Here is a 23,873-nt window from a genome sequence, read left to right on the forward strand (position 1 = left end):
TCAATCTTGGTTAGTGGCGCTACCATATCTATGCCACCCTAACTGCAAAACAGGAATTACAGACTTTTCCTTGTGGCTTATGCATCCTTCTCCAAGGAATCCAAAAATTCCTATTAATAAGAATTCCTACCTGTTTCTCAGACTTGTTCCTCTTTTTGCATTTCTACCCGCTCCTGTAACTTAGGTTTTCACCTTTTCTACCTTGGCTGTTGTAGCCATTTACTTGGTCTTCCTCCTTTGAGTCTTGACTCCTTAAATCCTTCCTCTACCTGGCAACTAGAAGTACGTATTAAAAATGAATCTGACCACGTCAAACCTTCAAGTCACTCCCCATACCCCATATAATAAGGTTTTTAGCAATTTGTGATGACTTAAAGACACCTCACTCCTCACTGTGATTTGAGATTTATCTCTCTTTCTAGCTCCATATATTGGCATTTTAGACATGCGCTTTACTATGTAGATTCTAGTGATATTGAATGACCTGTATGTCCTGAAAATAATGTCCTTTTTTTCTTTATATATCTGTGCCTTTATTCTTATGGTCACTCTACCTAGAGTGTATTTCCCTACTTTTACTTGGCTATCTCTCCCTGACCTTTTAAAAAGTTACATGTTTTTGTAGTTGTATTTTTCTGATTATTTAAAAAATACGTACTTTTTGTAGAATAGTGTTTTATATCTAGATGTCTAAAAAGTAGCTGCAGGATGTTCGCTAAAAATCCCAGAATCTAGAGGAAGTATCTCTGTTAACAGTTTAACTTCTCTTCTGCTTAATCTACTCTGTTGTTAAACATATCTGCTGAGTCCTTAATTTCAAATATTTATCCTTCTAGAATTTCATTCAGTTAATTTTTAACGTATTCAGTTTCTGTGGTGGAATTCTTTATCTTTTCATCTACTGTATTCATGTTTTCCTCTTTCCTTGGACATAGTAATTATCATTTTAAAGGCTTATCAGTTAACGCCAATATCCAGATGTGTGGTTCTAATTCTTCTGTCTTTTTGTTGTTTAATCACGTGGCTCTGTCTTTGCAGATGTCTCAGCTTTTTATATTAAGTGCTAGAGATTGTGTAGAAAAATTTTATAGGCTCTAGAAACTATCTTCTAGAGAGTGTTCACTCTTACTCCAATCAAGGGCTGTGCTAAATTGAGGCTAATTCTCTCAATGTCTTCTTCATCTAGCTCATTAAGTTTTCAACTAATAGCCTGGTATATTCTGTAGGCCCTATTCCCTGGTGGGTTCTAAAACCTCATGATATGTCTCTGCTCTACTTTTTAGAAGCTTTCTGTTTAGATTTTAAGCCTCCTTTTCTGTGCAGCTCCCAGTGTTTGGCACATGAACTGATGAGAAAGCCAACTGTGCACTTGAAGCTTTCTACATCCTCACCAAGTGTCTTTTAGCCTCTTTGCCAATCACAGTGAAACTTCTCTAGGCTCTGTTCTGGGTTTTGCAGGGAACTCAGCCTTTCCCGCGCTGAGAATTGGCACAGCCCAGGGTGAAAACGGCTAGAGAAGGCGGCTCTCTTCTCTGCAGTTTTTTCTCCTCAGCAGTTCTCTGTTGCCTTCCAGCAGATGATTACTGTACTTCATCTGGTCTTTCTAGTTGGCCCATAGAAGCGAGAGCTCTCGTCGACTACGTCATCTCTCCTGGAAGTGGAAGCATCGTTTATTTTTCAACTTCAGTTCGGTGAAAGAAAAGTGGTCATTTTTTCCGCTTGAGTGTTTATATTTCTATTGATTTGTAGGAGCACTTTACAAATATCCCAAATTTGGTCTCCTTTTATTTTTTTATTCTTTAATCTTATTTTTTCATATAGAAAATGTTCTAAGCTTTTTGTTATCAAATCTGCCAGCCTTTTGCTTTGCTGTATTTTTCTGTTATGGTTAAAAAGAGAATTTGTACCACAAATTTTATATTTATTTTTCTTACTGATTTTGTATCATTTTTCCTGTTTTTAAATTTTTTAATTCATCTACAGTCAGTGTTGGCATATTGTTTTAATGCATTTGTTTAACCATTTATCTTGCCCATCTATTACTGTAGATGTATCATAGGATTGTTTTGCTCCCTTTCTCCCAATAAAAGGATTTCAGTGGGATTTTGGTTGGCAGTGCGTAAGATTCATGAATTAATTTTAGGAGAGTTGTATATTTTGCAGTATTTTAGTTTTCTCACCTAGAAAAGTATGTCTCTTCATTCATTCACTTTTATGTCCCTCAGTAAAGTTCTGTCAACTTCTGTATATACATTTTGCTCATTTTGTATTAATTAATTTTCTGTTTTGAATGCTCTCCTGATTAATTCTTAATCATCCTGACTGCCATCTTTTTGTGTGTATCACAAGACACACTGTACATAGTTTTGTATTATTACCTACCCTCTTATATTGAACTCAACAATTTCTCTTTCTCCCCTTCTAGACTATAGATATTCAGAACAGGGACTATGTAGTCACATTCATAAGGTTATAACTACACATACCATGAGGAGTCCTTCTCTCTGTCCTTTTTTTTTTTTTTCTTGCCTTTTAATTTAGCCACATGCCATATGGTTACTTTGTACGTGTGTAGATTCTGTGCATCTCTTTATTTATCTCCACCCCCCGCCATATTATCTGAACTCTTGTTTTAAGGTATCTATGTTATAACATGTGTGGTTTTGTTAATTTCTTTCCTTTAGATTTATATATGCCTTACATAAGAAAGCATATAAGGCAGCTCAGTGACCTGAGTTAATTAAAACATTCATTCCGCCATTCGTGTGATTCATGTAACAGGGTATCTGGTCAGGACACCAAGAGGGTCTTATAAGGGAAAGGAGAGATTTAATTGCTGTTGAGATTCTACCTTGTGCCAGGTCTGAGCTCTGAGCTCTGTGATTTTCCAAACATTTTATCATTTAACCCTAATTGCAATCTTGTCTCCTGATTTTGTAAATAAAGATATTAAGACTTGAAGAAATGAAATCACGTGTCCAAAGCCTCTCAAATTCTAAGTGCTGTAGTGGGTTTTTGAACTTGAATGTATCTGACTCCAGAGCTAAGGACTCACAGAACTAATCATGATTTTTGAAGATCTAATGTATCTCAGAAAGGCTCCCTTTGTTTTTATAGCTTAATTTTTTTTTCCTGATGGCTAATATGGTAAGCATTATGTTTTAAACCTAGAAAACTAGGTAGACTATATGAAAAGTTCATATCTAGAAAGTGCAATTTTTGTAAACATATAAAACTATATATTTTCGTACTCAGAATACTGTACAAAGGTTACTACTCTTCTTTAGATGATGCTCCACTAATGAGGCTACTTAGAGAAGATGAATATATTGTTTGAATTTTTTAATATGCTGTCATTGATTAAGAATTGGACAGAGTGAGCTCTACTCTTTGCTTCGTTCTTAACTTTCTCTGTGATCTTGGATCTGTCACTTCCCCCATCTTTGCAAAGGGGTTAATTGCATAGCTTGTCGATGCTATTTTTTAAGGAATTAAAATAATCAAAATGAAAATGATAAAGCTTCACACTAGTAGGTATTATTCACAGATGATAAATTCTCCTACTGGGATTTTTGTGTGTTACTCATTCATCAACTATTTATTGAATGTTATTCCATGCCAGGTACTACACTAGGCACATGAAGTTACAATTACTTTTCATATAACCTGGTGTTCGCTTAATTGGTTTTAAACTGCACTTACAGGGGACTTGCAAATACTTTTCATTTCTGTCTTCTTTGCACAGCCATAAATGTATGTAGTATTTTTTTAATGGTTTTTTGAATAATGTTTTTGCTTTCCTCATGCAGTGAGGTCGTAAGATAAACTCTTTAGTATAGGTTACAAGATATTTTCTATGCCAGCGTTCCAGTTTATAAATTTTCTTTCACAGATAAAATGTACTGAAATGTAAATAGCTCTTTGTTCATCCTGAGCTTCCTGAAGATAGAAGGTCTGTGGGGATCTTTGGCATCAGTGAAGACAAAGTTCTTCTCAAGTGAATTAGGAACTAAGGGAATCTCCACAGGAAACCGCAGTTGTCAAAATGGTTGTTATAAGCTTGGCCTGTGAATAAAGTGGTTAGGATGGTTAAGAAGATGGTAATAGGGGTAGGACTGAGTTCTAAGTCTGTTGTGGCACTTGTAGCTGCTTGCGCCTCTGCAACATACCTAACCTCCCTGAACCTCAGCTCTCCTATCTGTCCAGTGAAGGACGAAAGGCTGTGCCTCATAGATTATAGGCCTGAGGACTGAACCCCGGCATACAGGAAGCACTCTGTAAGTGGTTAACTCCAGCTTCACTCTCACCAAGAGGCATCTTTCTTTCTGCCCTATGTCCAGTCCAAGAAGGAAGTCCACGTGGTCCTAGTCTTTTGTTCATAGTAGGCACTGATTAGATTTGCCTCAGAGAGAGGACCTGGAATGCCACAGTTGTCTTTCTTAACATGACATAAATCATTTCTACAAAAGGAGTGAGGAAATTCTAAATATACTCCTCCTCATTAGAATCTTCAAGGACAGAACCTCGTTTACAGTGGAATTATAGTTCTTCCTAAAATGACTCCCAGTTTGACATGAGCGTACAGATGTCTTTTCATTTCTCTCCATTCCTTTTTCCCTCAGCCACAGTAGATCATAGTTTGCCCTCTTATTTGATTGGCAGGTATCTTCATGAGGTGAAGGTTGTTCATTGTATATAGAAAATTGAGATAATTGCCTGTAGGCAAGTTGCAGGGGCTTAATGTCATAATGCGAGCTAGGAGGCTGGATGTGACTTGGTGACAGATGATAGATAAGAAGCTAATGCAAATATAGGGGAAATCGGGAAAAAATATTTCTGAGCTTCCTATATAGTTACTTCCAAGATAAAATAGAAATTAACTAGCCCCGTTTTTCAGCGATATTTTACTCTTTTCATCTGTTAGTGTGGATGAAATAATATTAATTTTTAATAAATGAGTATGATATTATGATATGAAACCTGGTTCCGTTCACAATTGATTGACTTAAAAGGATTCATGTTTGGAGATATTGGCAGTGTAACAAATGTTTGACTACTAAACATGATAATGACAGTGAAAATTTAGTTAATTTGTGATGCTGTACTTATTTCCCAAGGAAATATAATTCATGTATGATAATGCTTTCAATGTACTCTACTTGAAATGTACGTAGAGGTTTGTGTATCAGATAAATGTGTGCTGTGATGCACTTGAACATGCTGTGAATCTCTAATTATGTTAAAAAATTATTTTCTTAGTGCAGCTTTATACTCATTATATACTCTACACATTTAGTTTTTGAATAGATTCCTGGCATGATAATTACATAATCATTCAGTACAGTAGAAACATCATTATGGTCAAATACTAATTAGCTATGAAAATGAAACAAAACAGAACCTAGTTCACAGCTTATTATAAAAAGCTATTTAATATTGTACAAAACGAAATGTATGGTTGAAATTATTATTTGCTTTAAATTTGAGTCATTTTCTTCCTCGCTGGGAAGAATCAGTGTTTTGGATGCTTGCTACCTAATTTATTGCTTGGACACATTATATTTTATTATCAGAGCCTTTATAGCCAGCTCTGGGTAGTAGAGCATCAGAGAACTTGAAGTGGGAATTCTGGGTTCTGTACCTAGGTCTGCCTCATGACTTCTGCAGAATTAAGGGACTGGCCTAAGTCTTCAGACTACATGTTCTAGAGTTCTTCACATACTGGCTCTAAGCCTCTGGGCACATGGGGTTCAGTAGTAAGTCACTCATTTCTGGGATGCTGGTTTGAACATCTTTGGTGCTGGACATGAGTGATCCTCAACTGCTTTTCTTCTCCAGTGTACCTGAGGAATATAATATAATGTAGTTGATAACAATGAACCCTGACATTTGTGATTCTCCAGGTGTGTTTGTGATAGGAGAACAATCAGGCAAAACGTGAGCTCTGGTGGAGGGCAGTGGGAGGGTGCAAATAGGTTGATTCCTTCAGGTAAGTCTGTTAAGCACACCTCTCAAGGGGGCAGTATTCTCACTCTCCTTGAGAATTGCTTCTGTGGATGAAAATGGGGTTTTGCCTAGCACTTTGAGGCTTCAGTGCCCTTTGTAGATATGTTTTTGCCTGCATGCTTCAGCTGCTCTTTTCTCGTATACGTGTGGAATCTCAATGAACGTAAATGGTGTAAGTTAGATCTTGTGATCCTGATGTATATACTACAAGCCTAATAGGAGCCAGAGACGTTCTTATTGTCATATATTGTTACCTTTGGTATCTCACAGTACTGTCTCAATCAAAAGTGCTTCAGCTGATAAACAACTTATAAGTCAAACATTTTATAGGTTTTACGCTACATCCTCTTTCTTTTCCTTCGTGCTTTTCTGTTATCCTTCACTTTAGTTTTGGCCACTGTATTAATTTTATTTCCTGACAAACCATTTGCAATGCAGTTGAAATATACAGGACACATATAGGATAAAAGAGTGCTGCTAGGCTTTCTGATGCACTAAATAAACAATGCTAGCTTGTTTGGACCAAGTCTGGTATCACTATGGGTAAGAGGGAGAAGTGGTTGACTGACTATTCATTTCTGTGTTCCTGAAGTTACAAAATTATGTAGGAAAGCAAAATATTTCAGATCATGAAAATATTCACTATTGAATCAGTTATATTATTAGTCAGATATCCTCTTTGATACTGCTTATTTTATTTGAAGATAATATGATGCAAATTGTTTATAAAGTAAAATCATAAATGTTACAAAGAGTGCATAATTCATGAAGTCTGTGATATGATGATCTAGAACGTTTTTACTCACAGGCAAAGCCATGAAGCAGTGAGGATCCAGCAGAGTTATGCTACTGAGAAAACCAAGGATGTTAGGGGATTCAACTGACAATTATTTAAATACCAAAGAATTGAGAGAGAACTTTTAGAAAAATGATTAAGTCCTTGAATATTTTTTATAAATATAGTTATGTTTAAAACCATCCTGTAAAAATGAAATGTTATGTGAAGGATGTCATAATGTACTAATATAAAATATTGTTGGAAAAATTTTGCCAAAAACCCTACTTCATTCTAAGAATTATACTTAGTTGCAAATATTGCCTAAACTTATTTTAATAGTCGTTATTTCCCTTTTCTAGCCAAGTTCCAATCAATTATTTTACCACTATTTATTATAAAATTTCATCCTCTATTTTAAGTGGATTCACTTCAAATGACCTTTCCTCTAGAACCAACTCTCTTGGATAATAAGGGCCCCTGTGTATAAAATATATATGTGAATTATGTGATTCTGCATGTATAGCCGTACATTTCACTGTGTTTTAGTGATCTAAAATGAATGAACTAAATGAATTTTAATTGAAATTAGTTGTGACTAAAATGCATACAGACAATTTATGTATTTTCTTGTTCAGTGAGTTAGGCAGGGATCAGGATATTAGTGGTATAGGGCTGGTTATTTTAGAAAGACCAATAAAACCATATGTATATAAGTCATTTTCTGGGACATAGAAATAACTTAATTATAGTTGTATTAATGTCTTTCATTTGTATAACATTTATTCTTAGAAAGTCTGAGTCATTATTTCATTACTCTTTGTACTGTGTGGTATTTGTTGTGATGAAGTTGCCTGTTCTCCAAAAGTTTTACCAGACTCTTTCTTATAATTCTTCTCCTTGTGTTGGCTTTATGACTGTCTGTGACCTGAAATCTCACAAATAATGTGGAAAAGTTCAAATACCTTGAGACCCCAATAGTAAAGCGACTGTTTTTGCAGGTATCTTGTGGTCTACAATCCTTCAGAACAAGACCGAAACTCAGTAGTCTCAGTCTGTGTGAGCTCCCCGACAGCGCAAGTATCCTCTCCTTCAGGAAAGCCCGTGGAAATTCAAATGAGTGCAGTGTGGGATACAGCAAGTACTGTTTCACAGACAGCCTATGAGGTATGTGCTCTCTATAGAACTTAGAGAGGCAACATGAAAAAAGCATAGCCAGTATATAGTTTATATGTGTATTAATATATATCCCTGAGAGCTGTCAAGTTGGTGTATGTAAAGTGGTTAAAGTTGTAAATGCCAGAGGATTTAACTGGTGAGTTAAATGACACTAAAGGAAAATAGATCCTGTGTTTTCCAAAATATTAATATCTTTGTTAGTATGTGTGTTGTATGTTATTTTTAGAATGTTATTAGTATGTATATTGTATATCTTTGTATATCTATTGTAACTTGTTCCTGAAGTCATGAAGTAATCATTTCTCATAAAAGTTTGAATTTTTTGTCTAACTTAATTTAATGACAGTTATAAGTATTGAAATGGAGATAAATACCATGCTTCTAAATAACTTGGGATACTTTCAACTTTTCACTGCAAAGGTGACATTAATATACCGTGAAAGAAAGACTTCCTAAAATAAGTAAGATGCTTCTTTTCTGAGATAATTATGGAAAAAATCTGGATTGAAATAATAGACATTTTGGGGGGAAAATGTCTTAAAATAAGCAATATTAAACTGAACCCCCATATCACTGGAAAGATCTAAATTTTATAGTTTGGAGTACAATTTAAATTGTACTCCAAACCCTAAAGACACAGACATAAGCTAGGAACTCTAAAAGAAAATTAAAAGCCATTGCTGGCTGCTCTTATAAATTCATAATCCTTTAGATAGAAAGGAAAGTATAACACCGATTTTGGTCAGATTTTACAGGAAACACCCCATTTAGAGAATGGAACAGTAGCTCCTGGAAGGCAGGAGTCATGTCTCATGGTGGGTGCATCCTCCATGCCTTGTTCAGTGTCTGCTGGACCCCAGGCATTTGATGGCTGGTGTTGACTGAACTAATGTGCTTATATTTATATTGTTACACTTACCATTTTTATTTTTAATGTACTGAAATATTATAGTATTATTAAAATATTCCTAATAATTAGGAAAAATCATTGTTCACAATAAACCCTTACCTTCATGGAGAATTTCCCTGTCTGAGCATCCATTATGAGCACCGTAGGACAATTGAGGATGGTCACATAATTTCATATATTGGATGAAAGCAGTAATGTCTTTGATAGTCTTACCCACTTGAAGTTATTAGTTTCCCTGGATAAACAGAGATGTGGATACTCTACCCATAAGTTATCAAAATATATTCATGGAATATTACTATATTCTCTTTTTTAAATATGGTAGTTTCTCCTTTTTACTAGAAGTATATATGGTTTCCTTTCAGTAGATACATTTCTCTCTAATAAATTCTCTCCTTTATCTTGTAAAGATCTCTTTTCTAGCACAGATGCCACCATTGGGACTGAAAGTATATAAGATTTTGGAAACAGCAAGTTCAAATCCACATTTAGCTGAATATGCCCTATATAATGGTCATATAGCAAATAAAGGAATTTTCAACATGAATAATATAGAAAGTGCTCAAGAAGATATAACTCTAGAGAACTCCTTTATTAAGCTGCGGTTTGGTCACTCTGGGCTTATGGAGGTATGTTCTGAATAGTTCTGAAATTTATAGAAGTCTTGTCACTTTTATTATAATATATGCAGATTAATCCTGCAAAGTGGGAAAAGTGGACACTGATTCTCTGGGAGAAAGGATAGATGAGCTATATGTACCTTCTCCTTGTGGTCCACAGTGACCACTTGCTCCTTATAAGTGTGGTCTGTGGGGGGTGCTGCTCAGTGAACTGTTTGTTATTTGTCCACAAGATAAGTATGGAAGCTGTGGCTGTTTAGAAATGTTTATGGAAACTTTAAAGTAATTTGGCTGAATAAAATTATGCCTATTGAATCTAATAATAAAAAATTTGAGTGTATATTTGGCATATCACTTTAATTTTTCTAGTAATTCGCTTTCATTGTACTTTACAAAAATATTGTTCCATGCATATTGGAAATAAAAATAAATCCACTCCTTTACTACAGAAAGTTTGAGAAGCACTGGTCTAATCTCTTAATTTGTGTATCTCTTTCTTCCTTGGTGAAATGTGTTCTTTTTGTTCCTATGGCAAAGATTTTAAATCCTAAGGTTAAGTATAAAATTTTGAGTGTTTATCTAACAATTGTGAATATTAGAGGATGAATGTTATCATTTTTGAATCTATTGCCAGGTAATTTTTTTTTTTGAAATTGATATATACGTGTAACTAGATACAACTTGTTAATGTCTTAATTGTGAGTTACCTTAATTTTTTTTTTTTTTTATCCTTAGGAAATGATAAATAAAGGAGATGGTAAAAGTCATGAAGTAAAAGTGCAGTTTTCATGGTATGGAACCACGAGTAAAAAGGACAAAAGTGGTGCCTACCTCTTCTTACCAGAGGGGGAAGCCAAGGTAAGTGCTGGTGAGCTGAGCAGTGAATAAGCACTTATTGAAAGAATAATGAGGAGCAAAATAAATGCATCTCAATATTTTGTTATCTATTAGGAATAAATGAGTTGGCTCCATTATATATATCATTATTGACACTTAGCAGTTTCTAGTTGAATGTTAGATAAACAAATAATTTCTCAGAGTTGAAATTCAGTTAGGATGCTACAGTGGACAAATGCTTTCTATGGAAAGAAGCTAGATTTGATTTAAGATTAGGGTGCTGCTGTGTTGTTGTGTACATATGTGGCATGACATATATATAGACACAAAATTCCTAGCCATATGAGAAAAATAGATTGACCACTGAGCCATTTTTCTCCTTAAATTTTAGCACTTTAAAAAACAAACAAAAAAGTGTTTTCCTACCCTTGACTGTAAAGGCAGTATATGCAAATCTTAGCACATTTAATGCAGAAAACTAAGAAAACAATAAAATCTGCCAACTATTCTACAAGACCATGAAAACCCCTGGCAACATTTTGATATATTTTTACTGTCTTTTATTCCCTGCATATCTTTTTTACCCCATTTTTAACTTTTTGTCTTCCTACGTGAACATATTTTATTTTTCATTGTGACAATGCTCACAATCTTATATGTTCTTTGAAAACACAGTTTTAATATACACTTTTGTGTTTTAAAACTTTTAGCTATAAGATGAATCAGGTCTGAGGGTCTGATGTATAATATGGTAACTAGTTGATAGCACTGTATTATATAATTGAAATTTGCTAAGAGGGTAGAACTTAAGTGTTCTCACACACAAAAAGTGTGTGTGTGTGTATATATGTGGGAAAAAAAAGAATTTCCTATTGTTGCATATGTACATTTTCTCCCAATACTTTACTACTGTAACATTGTGATAAGCTTTCTCTGTAGCATTCTTTTTGTACAGTGCTAATTATTTCCTGAGAATAACTTTCCAGAAGAGTCATTTTGTGTCAGTGGATGAAGCCTTTTAAGGCTTTTGACATATACGTACTACTTATCTTCCCTCTAGAAAGATGGCATACATATTCACTCCCACCAGTGTTTTTTTGAGAGTCGCTCTCTAGTATGCTATTCTAAACTCTGATAATTAGCCATATTAAATGCTTTACCTATAATAATGAGTGAAAAATATTTTACTGTTAAGATTTTTCTGATTATTAGTGAGGCTGAACTTTTTTATGTCTTTATCTTTCATATTTCTTTTATGAGTTTCCCATTTAAGTTCTTTGACCATTTTTCTTTCGATATGACTTGTGGATCTGTAAGTATTCTTTATATATGGTAAAATTAATCCTTTTTCCTATTTATTGCAATCCTATATCCTATTTATGCTCTCAATGTGTCATTTAGTTTGTCAATTCTTTTATTTTTCTGTTATGTAGTAGTTTTTAATTTTTGTGTCGTCAATTTTGTATTTTTTTCTTTAGAGTTTCTTCCTTTGCTTTTACACTTACACAGGCTTTCTCCACTTTAAGATAAATTAAATATTCTCCGTATTTTGTTGCCTAGGGTCCTGTCTCCTGAAAAAGTTACTTTTGTTCTAGAAAAGCTTGCTAACCAAAATCAAATATAGATTTTAAGAGACTGTGTAGGCCACACTTAGGATTCTAGTTATTTGTCATTGTTTCTGTTTTTTTAAATCATTGAGGAATTAAAGGTAAGCTACAGCTCATAGTAGGCATTTCAGGATAGGCAGTGTATCCTAAGTATAAGCTACATCAGTGTTTTCTCACTTAACAGCTTTTGTCATTAGACAGGCATTTTGTTTTGACTGACATTTTCTTTTAAAAAAAAAAGTAGCTATGCTATAGAATATTATACATGGACAATTATAATTACTAATTTATTTTAAATGATTTTATCTTTAAATAGCTCTAATATTAGATAGAAGGATAAAGAGAATCATCATATGTTTACAAAGAAGAAATAAAAGAACATCAGGGAAAGAGACAGCTGAGTTTATCAGAAAAAGGCCCGGACATCACCGTCCTAGGTTTCATTCTCCTCCATTACTTTCTAGCTATATGGTAATTAGGTACAAGAACTTTGTTAACTATAAAGCATTATATTAATTTCAGAATATTTTTCTCTAGCCAAAGAGGTAAATTTGGAAGAAAATTACACAGTTCTGAAAATCTTGTGCTACATTGCAAGCCTAGCTTTTTATGCTATTGTTGAGGTTTCTAAGGTGTGTAATACTTAAGAAAATAAAATTCTTCATAAATCCTTTAAATTTTGTTTCTGTGTCATATAAGCTATGTGTTTTATTCCCATAGTGTCTTTAATCTAGATTCTAAATAATGAAAACTAAACCAGTGGTTGCCATAGTTTTTCCGAGTTTGGAAGTTGGCTTTATATTCAGCTAGTTCTTGTGAGTAAAAGGGCAGTGTTAGAGTAGTAAACCTGACTGTGATTAAACTATGTTTCTGATTCCTGCTTTCTGTTTGCTTAAGATGACTCCCTGTGGTCATCCTAGCCACCTTCCCAACCCCTGAACATTAGGGAGCCATGGTTATAATAAATGTTTGCCTGAGAAAATGTCACTGCTATAGAACGATTGCTCATTCTAATAAATAACATATGGACAATATAGAAAGATTTTAATTAGAAATTTTTATATCTGGGAGAAATGTTTGTAGATCATCTAGGCCAATCAGGTTGTAAAATTTTTATTTTCTATTTTCAGCAGTTTTTGTCTAATGCAAAACCTTATATTCAATTTTTGTAGCACGCACATATTCTGATACCTCGTAAGGTTTGTTTTTCACTTAAAATTACAAATATCAGGTGATATACATTTGCCAGTTTGGAAACTATAATAAACATTCCTTGGAAAAACTAAAAGCCAAAATACTTTTCTTAAAAATGTGATTTCCTCCTCAGCCTTACGTTTACACAACACCACCCTTTGTCATAGTGCAACATGGAAGGTTTTTTTCGGACGTGACTTGCTTTTTTGAACATGTTACCCACAGAGTTCGACTGTACAACATACATGGTAAGAAAACAGAAACGCAGATGTGAAACAAATGTATACTGATTCTTGAATTCTTGCTTTTCTTTTGTTGGCTTTAATAAATTAGCAGTTTCGGAGATGACAATCATCTGTCTAACCTTGACATCAGACTTATCATATGATTTAAAATGTAGTATTTACCCTTTGATAATTAAAAATGGTAAAACATTTAACGCCTTACATATACTTGTTCTTTTCTTCTGTATATCTTCTCTTTCCTATTGCAGTATTTGTCTTAAGTCATGTGCTCATTTCTCCGATCTAAAAACAGTATAGTGGTTTTATTTTATAAAATGGAAATTATATTAAATGTGGCTTTCAATTAATGGATCACTGACTACCTCTGTCACACACACACACACACACACACACACACACACGGCCTGCCTTAAATATAGAATGTATTGTCATAGTGTACTACTAGAATTTAACTTTAAAAGAAAAATGTTCTCTGCTTGTTCTGCTTGTTTATGACTCTTTAGCTTGTAGAGCATAAAATCAGGCAGTTTTTATTGCTTTTAGGACAGTATTGAAGCAGCTTCTTTGTTAATCAAGTGATAAGATATAGGCCTTTGATCTCATTAGAAACTGAACTGTGGACTGTGGCACTGGTCCTTCCATAGGATTTGGGTGGAGCTGTGGCTCCCAAACAATCTCAGAATTGTACAGTTTTGTTGGTTGATTTTGAACTCGCTGTTTTTAGAATGGAGTACTCTTCCAACCACAAGTTTAATCCTGATAACCAGGCCATTTACCATTATATCAACTCTCTTAGAAAAGACCTCATAAAAATGCCACTTTAAATGTTTTGTTGCTGTTAGCTAAGATGAAAAATTAGAAAAGGATATTCTTTTATATCCTAATATTTATAAATATTAAAAATATTCTTTTAATTTTTAAAAAATATTTAATATTTTTTTAAAATATTCTTTCCCAGAATCTTTAGGCAGGTAGACAGTAAAGCATTTCAAAACCAGTGATAAAATGAATGGGCAGGCACTGTTTACTTTTTAGGTATTGTGGGGAAGCAAAGGCTGCTATGTTCAGGGAATTTCTTGGACAACTAAGTTCAGTTTTCAAGTTTCAGTGTCTAAATTTGATTTTGTTTTTAGTTAACTTTCTTAAACTTCAAATCTCAACGATGTTTGCCTTTTGGTAGAATTTCAGGTGTGGACAAACTTTCTCATGTGACTTCTTAGGTGGTAATGTGATATGTTTTCAGGATTACCCGTGATTTGTATGTTGAATTAAGAAGTAAAAGGTCTTCTAGAAGATGGTAAAGTCATATTAGACACTATGTGTCTTTTGCAATTATCTGAAATCACTTTGCTACCTACAAGAAAGTTTGTAGTTTTGAAATAATCTTTTATTTAGTTTCCCAAAACCTTTTAAGTCAGAAACACTATTTTTGGCTATCTCTTTGTACTCTTGCATAAGCCATTGTTTACTGTTTCTGAGAGCCCTAAAACTCCATCTTCACCTATGTTTCACCAAAGGTTTCATTTTATGGGTAGAAAATAGCACGATCACACAGGAGATGTGCTTATCTACTTTTTAAGTTTGCTAAAACTGTTGTGTTTTAATGGAGAAGTTCTTCCTTGAATATAACATGGCACCGTTTGGCACAGATCTCCATCATCAGGCTTGGTTTACTATTGCTTTTCATCAGTGATATTTAGGGATAGGCTGTGTCTCAGAGTTGCTGAAGCAACTCATCAGAAAAATTCCAGCTTCTCAACAGGTGTATTTGCTTAATTGCTTTTGCTTCTGTTTAATTGCATCCGTCCATCAATGCAACTTCTGAGTTTTCTTCTGTTGGCCATGGGATCTGGGTTTCATATCAAAGGGTGGTTTCAGTAAATTAGAGGGCCCTCTTCTGCTTCTGTGGCTGTAGCCTAGCTTGCCGTCATGCTTCAATGGCCAATTTGGAAATTAATAGGCTCTGATTTGGCCCGTTTACTTATTCCAATAAACACACACTCATCAGAACTAAATGCTTGTCTTTTCTCCTCTTCCCCTCCCCTCCTGTCCCCTACTACTGAGCAGTCAGAAATGCCCAGTGGCTGACGAACAGCGCTTTAGCAGGAGCAGGGGCCATGGAGAATTCACCAAGCCCCAGCTCTCCAAGGTGGCAGTGCTGGCTCTGATTAGTCAGTTAAGGAATAGAGGTTGTTTTGAACGGAGTACTTAGAGTATTAGCATAACAAAAATACTAATAAAAAATAAATATGCAGACCTCAGATTGCCTCTGGATGTCTCAGTGAGTGGAATAAACTTGAGCTCAAGCCTTTTTTGCTGATGGTAGATTTTTGCAGCTTGGAAGCAGAAAGCTTCAGAAGTTTGTGGGAAATGACAGATAAATAAGTTGGATATAATGTGAAGTTAACTTAAAGTGCTGTTGAGATGAGTTTTACTGTACTTGCTTGGACTGAACCTGAAACCAGCATATGTAACTATTCAAAGTGGCAGATCCATCTTTCTTTTTGCTGTCTCAAGCCCAGAGCATTTTTTTTCCCCAACAAGACTACAGTTTGTGAAAAATGGAGATATTAGATCACCTGAAAGACTTTCTTCCAAACTATATAGCCTCCCATGTTTGTATCTGAGCTCCTGGGGAAAAAAAGAAAAAAAGCCCAGTTATGGAGATAGAGCCTTTTCTTGGTAGCCTCTGTGACCCATTTCCATCTATCCTTTTCTTTCATACACTATTGCGTGAGGGCGCAGGTTTTCTGGATCCCGTCTTAGTGGGTTTTAATTAAATCACTAACCCAGGCCTGTGACAGAGATGTGAAATCTTCAGGGTGTTTGACTCTCTAGGTGTTCATAGTACCTGAAAAGGATTTGGTTATGCAGCGCTAAAGCGTCTGTACTAAGAAATACTTGACAGCTCTTTTGAACTTTGGCCTCTTGTAAACTAGGCTTCTGAGTGATTGATCAAAATGCATAGACAAACTGACTTTTGATCTTAGGTGCTACGAATACTTCAGCCAACTTCCAAGCTTTTATAGATTGGCTTTGGTTTTAAATTTCTTAAGATAACAAAAATATCTATTCTTGAACTTAACTTATTAAACTATTTTCAGGCATAGACTAATTTTGCCCCCTTTAAACTGAGTGGATATGGTTATTTGGATGAGTATTAATGACTAGAGCCTGTTGTTAGTACCAAATTCATGATCAATGGGGGTTGGGGGGAGGGAGATTATTAATATTTTAAGATTACATACTGAAATTTTATGTTTACTAAACCAGTTAATCACACAAAAGATTTTATTATCTCTGAGCAAGAAGGGTGAAGAAACAGAAAATGAGTTTTATTATAGATTGTCTTTACTGAGTATCCGTTCATATTAAACCTTTCAAATTCCATTTACTTGAAACATTCTTTTAAAATCTAAGGTAATGCAAACCTGACAAAATATATTTAAATTTCTCAATCTCCTTTTTTAGTTACTCTTTGATTCTTCTCTCCATAAAGTAACTTTTGCCCAATTTAATCTTCAGCAGAAAACAAAGTCAAGGACAAAAATCAACCAACACTTCCCAAATTACATAAACTGTGTGATCATTGTTGATTTTGAAACAAACTGAGTTGGGAGGCCCAGGTGCAGCCTGACTTCTGGTTTTGTTCTTGGTTTGGTATTTAACTTTAGTTTCTCTATTTGTGGTCTCTCCAGATTCTGAAAATAATAAGCAGTACAGTTTAAAATCTCTCTCTTAACATCATTTAAGCTATTAAAAACGCTGTGTTTTTATTTTCATTATTGTTCGGACATTACATTCAAAAGGTTTCTAGAAATATTAAATTAGAGGAAATTTTGTGCTCACAAGCTTTAAAAGCTTCAAAAGATCAGAGATTTCTAATGAAACATCATGCTTTGCCTTATATCAAGTTAAATAAATCCTTTTTATGGTGACCATAACTTAATGAAATGCCCTTTTAGGACTATTTTATGATTTCTAAAAGATTATTTCATTTGTAGAAAGTAACACTTTTCTGGAGGAAAAGGTGGGAGAGATGGGGATTAATTTTTCTTGTAGTGTAATCATCTTTCATTAAATTGAAGCTGTAAATGTTACCAGATATGCTGCTTTAGCTTTTATCATTAACCTTGGATTAGAAGATGGAATATAATACAAGCAGAAACCCCTGTACCACCTTGTGTTATAGTAATTTGTTATTTTACCATCACAAAAAATACGTATCTTGCTGTGATGTTATGATCAGTAAGTGACATTCACGAGCCGTAGTTTCATTTGTCTTCAGAGTTGTAATTATTAGACTGGTGCTATTTTCTGACATAAACTGCTACTTTGAAGAATTAGGTTGCTATGGGTTACCAATGTATCATGTTCATTTGCACTGACACAAGGTTCAGGTTCCAGCTCTGTTAATATATACCTTCAAGGTATTTTTTCCCCCTCAGGACTATGTTCTCCTAGGCAGGTGTTTGTGAGTGAGTGAGTGAGTGAATGTGTCTGTGTAAACCATGTTTCAACCCTTAGGAGAAATACCTTAAACGCAGTAAATACTTTTGCCTGTTTTCCACCAACATATTATGAAAGTACTGCATGTAGTGGATCTTGCCAAAAGAAAGTACACAGTAGGCTGGGGGTAAAATGTAATGAACTGCCATCAAGAAGTATGGAAGAAAAGACTTTCCTTTGGCTGAAATGACTGATAATTTCCTTCCAAAGGCATATTTAGCAATCAAAGAGAAGTTGCTTTGTTTTTCTTCTGTTTTGAATATATAATCTAAATGGATTCATAACATGACCCTTGACTTTTAGAGAGTCAAAATGAATTGTATCCAGTTAAACATATAAGAGAATCACTTTGGGAATGAGAGATCTGAATCCTTAGTTTCACCTCTAAGCAAACTAGAGTGACCTTGAGTTTGTTCTTTAACTTCTTAGGAGAGAAAGACCAGATGGTCAATTAGGTATCACCATCAAAGAGTCTCAACAACACTTGTTTTCACATCAAGTTTCTTTGGTGCTCGACTCCTTGCTCCTAAATTCATCTTCTAAGGATGCTTGAATCTGGGGCCCTCATCCCTGGAGTCCTTCCACTTATAAACAAGGTCTCGCAGCTTCGCTGAAGTTGTTTTTATTTCCATAAAAAGATTCATGAGGATATTAAAATGGTTTATAATCAATCTCTCATTTTTCCCAGGACTACGTTCCATATTTAGTTTGATTTAAGAGTAAAAAGCATTAAGTAAGTTATGGCTAGGCAGACTTAGGTAATTAAAACATTTTTGGAATATCGTAATATGCAATTGACTGCTAAGAATTTTTTTCCTGTTAATTGGAACTTTTAAAAAATGAAATAAGTAGCTATGTATCAAATCTGATTCTTCCCTATAGGCATGAAAAGGAAGGTTATTTTAAGGGACTATAAGTACATTCTGGTCACACAAATTCAGAACTCAGAGGTTATCTTGGGGGCTGTTTGACAGCAGCTGCTGCATTGAAGGCATAGCTTCTTAGTGGGAAATAGCATCATCTCCCACAAATATGTGTTGTGCTAAACTCAGATGAAGGGAATAGGGATGGGAAACACAGGGAAGTGTGACGGTTAAGAGCTCCGACTCCAGAGTCAGCCCATGTACATTTCATTCCCAGCTTCCAAACCCGCTCTGCCGCTTACCAGGTGTTTGACCTTGTGCAGGTTATTACATACATGGTCTTGGCTTCATCATCCTAAAAATGATGACAATAATAGAGTCTTCCTCATAGGAGTGTTGGAGGATTAACTGAGTTAATGTACATAAAACCTGACACACACTAAGTGTTGTATCTCCTTAAGAAGGATGTGCAGGCCTGAGAGAGTGGTCATTGGAGGGTTGAGGCATTTGGAGAAGATTTGATAAAGGAAGTGAGTTTCTGAGATGCTAGGTCTTAGAGAAATGTCACTTGAATGGGCAGAAAAGAGGAAAAGAATAGCACAAAGTGTGAAGTGGTGTGGGTGAGATCAAATTCCCTTGTTCCTATAAGAATTTGAAGAATCTGTGTCCGTTACATATTTGTAATTTGACATCTAGTTTTCCTTTATACATTTAAATATTTGCAAAGGGTTTTATTTTTGGTATACTGTAAATATTGACATTTTAAGATAAGCATATCCAATGGGTAGCAATTTGATACTAAATCATGCATTTTTTTTTTAAGAGCTCCTGACTTATTTATTTATTTATTTATTTAAAACTTTTTTGGCTGTGTTGGGTCTTCGTTTCTATGCGAGAGCTTTCTCTAGTTGCGGCAGGCGGGGTCCACTCTTCATCACGGTGCGCGGGCCTTTCACTGTCGCGGCCTCTCTTGTTGCGGGGCACAGGCTCCAGACGTGCAGGCTCAGGAGTTGTGGCTCACGGGCCTAGTTGCTCCGCGGCATGTGGGATCTTCCCAGACCAGGGCTCGAACCCATGTCCCCTGCGCTGGCAGGCAGATTCTCAACCACTGCGCCACCAGGGAAGCCCAAATCATGCATTTTTTAAAAGCCTCAACAAACTCTTTTATTTTTTTTTTTTCTTCGATACGCGGGCCTCTCACTGCTGTGGCCTCTCCCGTTGTGGAGCACAGGCTCCGGACGCGCAGGTTCAGCGGCCATGGCTCACGGGCCCAGCCGCTCCACGGCATGTGGGATCTTCCTGGACCGGGGCACGAACCCGTGTCCCCTGCATCGGCAGGCGGACTCTCAACCATTTCGCCACCAGGGAAGCCCCTCAACAAACTCTTCTTAAACAGTCAAATTTCATATCATTATTTTCTCCTTGAACTCATATTTCCATTCTACTTCCTCCACCAAATTTTATCTTAATATAATACTTTATGCTTGAGAGTCTTATTATTGGTCAACTTTTCATTCTTCTTCTGAAAGAAATATATATATGTGTTTTAAATATATATATATATATATATATATAATGTTTTAAAATTCTGTCATCCTAAAGCTCGAAGTATTAAATTTCTTCTGGATTGAGTTATAAAAAATGTTATAGTATATGATTGATCAAAATATATAATTGATTTATATATATTACCACTTTGATCATTTATAAACTTTAATAGAAACATTTTTCTTAATGGCATGAATTGTACCGTTTGTATCCTAAATGTTTATGCATTCATTGGTAAATGTTACTTATTGCTAGAAGAGATAGGTTTCAGCATTGATTTTATTCTTATTGTTCTTATAAATGAAAGGCAAAGGAATGTTGCTAACATAAATAAGTAGGTGGAAATTGAAGGAGTTTAGTTATGAGAATGCCATTTAATTCCTTGAACTCCTTCTGAGTTATATTCCATAAATCACAGTGATCTATTGCCAAACATTAATCAATTATTTTTAATGATCTACTGTCTGACAACTTTACTAGGTAACCTTCAATTTTGTTGAAAGCCAACAATTGGAAAACCATGTGTTTTGCAAAAATATTTGTTCCCTGGTTGTTGAAGTTCAATCAGACACCAATACTTCAAATTGTTTTTGTTCAGCCCCACTTGGGTTAGGGTGGGTGAGAGGCATGCTGCTGCCTTTTTTTTCTTTCTTTTTTTTTTTTTTTGGTTAAGCTGGGAGAAGGAATAGTGAAAGTGTAGTTTAAAAAAAAGAAAAGGAAGAACCACATGCTTCCATGGCAGGTCTGTTTCAGTGGAATCTGAGCTTCCTATCTAAAAGCACCTTGGAAAAGAGTATGTTTGCAAGAACAGGAAGTAGGCAACTCCAAAGTGACTGTCAGTGTGGAGGCAGGCAGACCACTGAGATTACTCCAGCATCCTTCCTTCTCTGTGCTAGACCAGCCCAAGTCTGGACTGTGGGTCATGAGCTGTTTATTCGCCTCCCAGGTTAGTTAGACCACGTCTGTTTTGGATTTAAAAGAATGTTACTGATGTAGGTGTTATGTTCCTCCAAAACAGGGCTTCTAAAAAACCTGTTGTTTTTTAAAATCAGTGTTTATTAGAAAAAAAATGACAGATTCCCAGTTTTGTTGTGTATGTTTCAGTTATTAGGCCTTTTTCACATATATCATACTTAATTGGTAGAATCTTTAACCAGAATTTGTAATCTGTGTGATCGAAATGCTATACCTTTCTTATTATGCATTTACTTTTGTGTCATTGTGAGAATTATTGAAATGAAGAGCATAAAGTACGTAGACTAGTGCCCAGCTCATACGTTGATCAGTAAGCAGTGGTAGTTATTTATCTAGTGCTTTATAAATGAAACACAGTGATGCATCATTATTTTCTTAAATTTGAATCTTGGAATGAAATTTACTAAACTGTGTATTCCTGAAAGCAGATGTTAAAATTTTCACTTGTGGAGAAATAATCAACGTGAACATTTACAGGCCTGGAAATCAGCAGGTACCTCAGAGAATAAATTAGATCTTGTAATGGATGATAAGTTGAGTCAGTCAACATGGATAAAAAGGTCATCCGGTTGTGGGAATTACTACCATTTCTATTCTTGGTACTTTCAGATGGGAGTACAGTTTGTTTTTTTTTTAAATATAGTCATGATAATATTTGCTCTTTAGAAACATTATCTACATGTTGACCTACTAAATTTATCATTGTTGTGTATTGTCATTTAAGTGTATGTGTCAAACTAAGCAGTGTGTGTTAATTAATAATCATGTGTCAACTCCCAGTTAAGTTGGATAAGTTTACAAAAACAATGTCACAAAGTAAATACACACTAGGAGAGTTACTCTTATATTTTTGATCATTTAAATACAAAACAAAATACTCCCAAAATTGAAGGGGAGATATTCAAAATTAGGAGCCCTGGTTTTTCATGACAGTTCTTATTGCCTTACTTCTGCTATGACATGAGGGCTCAGTCCCTCTCTCCGTTCAGACACAGATTTGAGGAAAAGGGATGAGGACAGCAGGTTGATAGCAAGGTTCCATTTTTGCCCCAAAGTACACATTTTAAGGACAGTCACTGAAAGACCTTGCTTTAAATCCTGGGTGGGTTTTTTGAGGATTTATTTTATATTTGATTTCCTATCTATGTCACATTTCAGTTAGACTTTTGTTTGAAGGCTTAAACACCTCTCTTAGGGCTGTCACCTTCACTTTTCATTTTCCCAGGTGGGTGTGGGCCAGTTGCTGTTTTTCCATCTTGATCTGATAACTTGTCCTAAGCACACATTGAGTGCCACTAATAAGATATTGGATTCTTGCTGGAGTGAGAGAGGGGCTCTCCTGCTCTTTTCCCCAAGCTGCTGCCTCTTATTCCTATAACTACTTCAGTGTCGTGAGAGAGGCGTCCGATTTATATTCCTTGGAAAAGTATGCCTTGCATTTCAGAATTGTTAGAATAAGGTGGTCTAGGCAGGTGGAGAGGGCTGAATTAGGCTGGTCCAGATAGATTTTAGAATGATCTGGCATGAAGAGAGTAGATTGTGCAGAGGAGATACACCTAGGATTCTCCAGAGGCCCTCAGTTGCTGCTCAGAGCCATGACCCCAGCCTTTCCATCTGCATGACTTAGTCATTAGACCATCCTGGATATTTGCGCCATCTCTTCTTTCAGGCACAGGGCATGTGTTCGAGGCGCCCTCCAGTTTTTCTCTCCATACTCAAAGGAGTATGTTTCTTGGTTTCCTTAAGACCAGTGCTGAGCAACAGAGTCAAGAGGGTCTTGCCTTCCGACCCTGATCCCTTGCCTCCTTAGTTTCATTTTTCCCTGCCATCTTAGAAAATATTCTTTTTAAAAAATGCTTAAAATTATTTTTATGTATAAAATGCAAATTATATACATGTATGTGTGTGTGTCTATTTACACACATACTCTTTTGACAAAAATTTCACACATTATGGATATAACATAAAGTCTCTCTGGAATCTGTGTCTGGCCCCTATCCACTGCTCAAGAGAGGTAATACAGATATTTGCACGCTCTCTTTCTCTCTCTCTCTCTCTCTCTCACACACACACACACACACACACACACCTACAGAAATGTGTAGTATTATGTTTGTGTCTGTTTCAGCATAACGTTTATTGTACTGTGCAAACGCTCTGTTTGCTTTTCCCATCAGATCTTTCTCTGCCAGGACAGAGAGTTGCCTCCTTCTTTTCATTTGCTACACAGCATTCCATAGCATGGGTGTACCTGATTTTATTATTTATTTGCCTGTTGATGGACATCTAGCATGTTTCCCCATTTTTTTTACTCTTGGCACCAGTGCGCTCGCTGTAAACATGCTTGTGCTCGTGATTAGTGTTCATTTTAGGTAGATAAGAGAGGTAATTAGGGTATGTGTCTTTAATATTTAATATATATTACTTTATTGGCTTCTAAAGTGACTGTGACATTTTAAAAGAGATTTTTGGATTGTTTTAAAGAAGTTTTGGGTTCTGGCAAGCCTTGTCCCTTAATTTTATTTCACTCAATTCAGTAACTCTTGCAGCTTATCAGATCCCAGATCAGTGCCCTCTCTCCTTGTTTGAAAATAGTCTGGAGCTC

At 35.4% G+C, this 23,873-nt stretch overlaps 1 protein-coding gene across 2 annotated transcripts in view; it reads left to right on the forward strand.

The window, feature by feature from the left end:
- MAN2A1 (mannosidase alpha class 2A member 1) overlaps positions 1-23,873 on the forward strand; it is a 161,462-nt gene that overhangs the window by 106,628 nt on the left and 30,961 nt on the right. For both annotated transcript variants that reach the window (XM_089909170.1, XM_022591499.3), the window contains exons 13-16: positions 7,783-7,948; positions 9,281-9,499; positions 10,226-10,348; positions 13,262-13,376. In XM_089909170.1, coding sequence (XP_089765296.1) covers positions 7,783-7,948; positions 9,281-9,499; positions 10,226-10,348; positions 13,262-13,376 — 623 coding nt within the window. The remainder of the gene's footprint in view (positions 1-7,782; positions 7,949-9,280; positions 9,500-10,225; positions 10,349-13,261; positions 13,377-23,873) is intronic.

Source organism: Delphinapterus leucas, chromosome 3, assembly GCF_059928025.1.
Source record: "Delphinapterus leucas isolate spDelLeu-1000000601 "Yukka" chromosome 3, BTC_Dleu_Yukka2, whole genome shotgun sequence".
NCBI classification, from domain to species: Eukaryota; Metazoa; Chordata; class Mammalia; order Artiodactyla; family Monodontidae; genus Delphinapterus; species Delphinapterus leucas.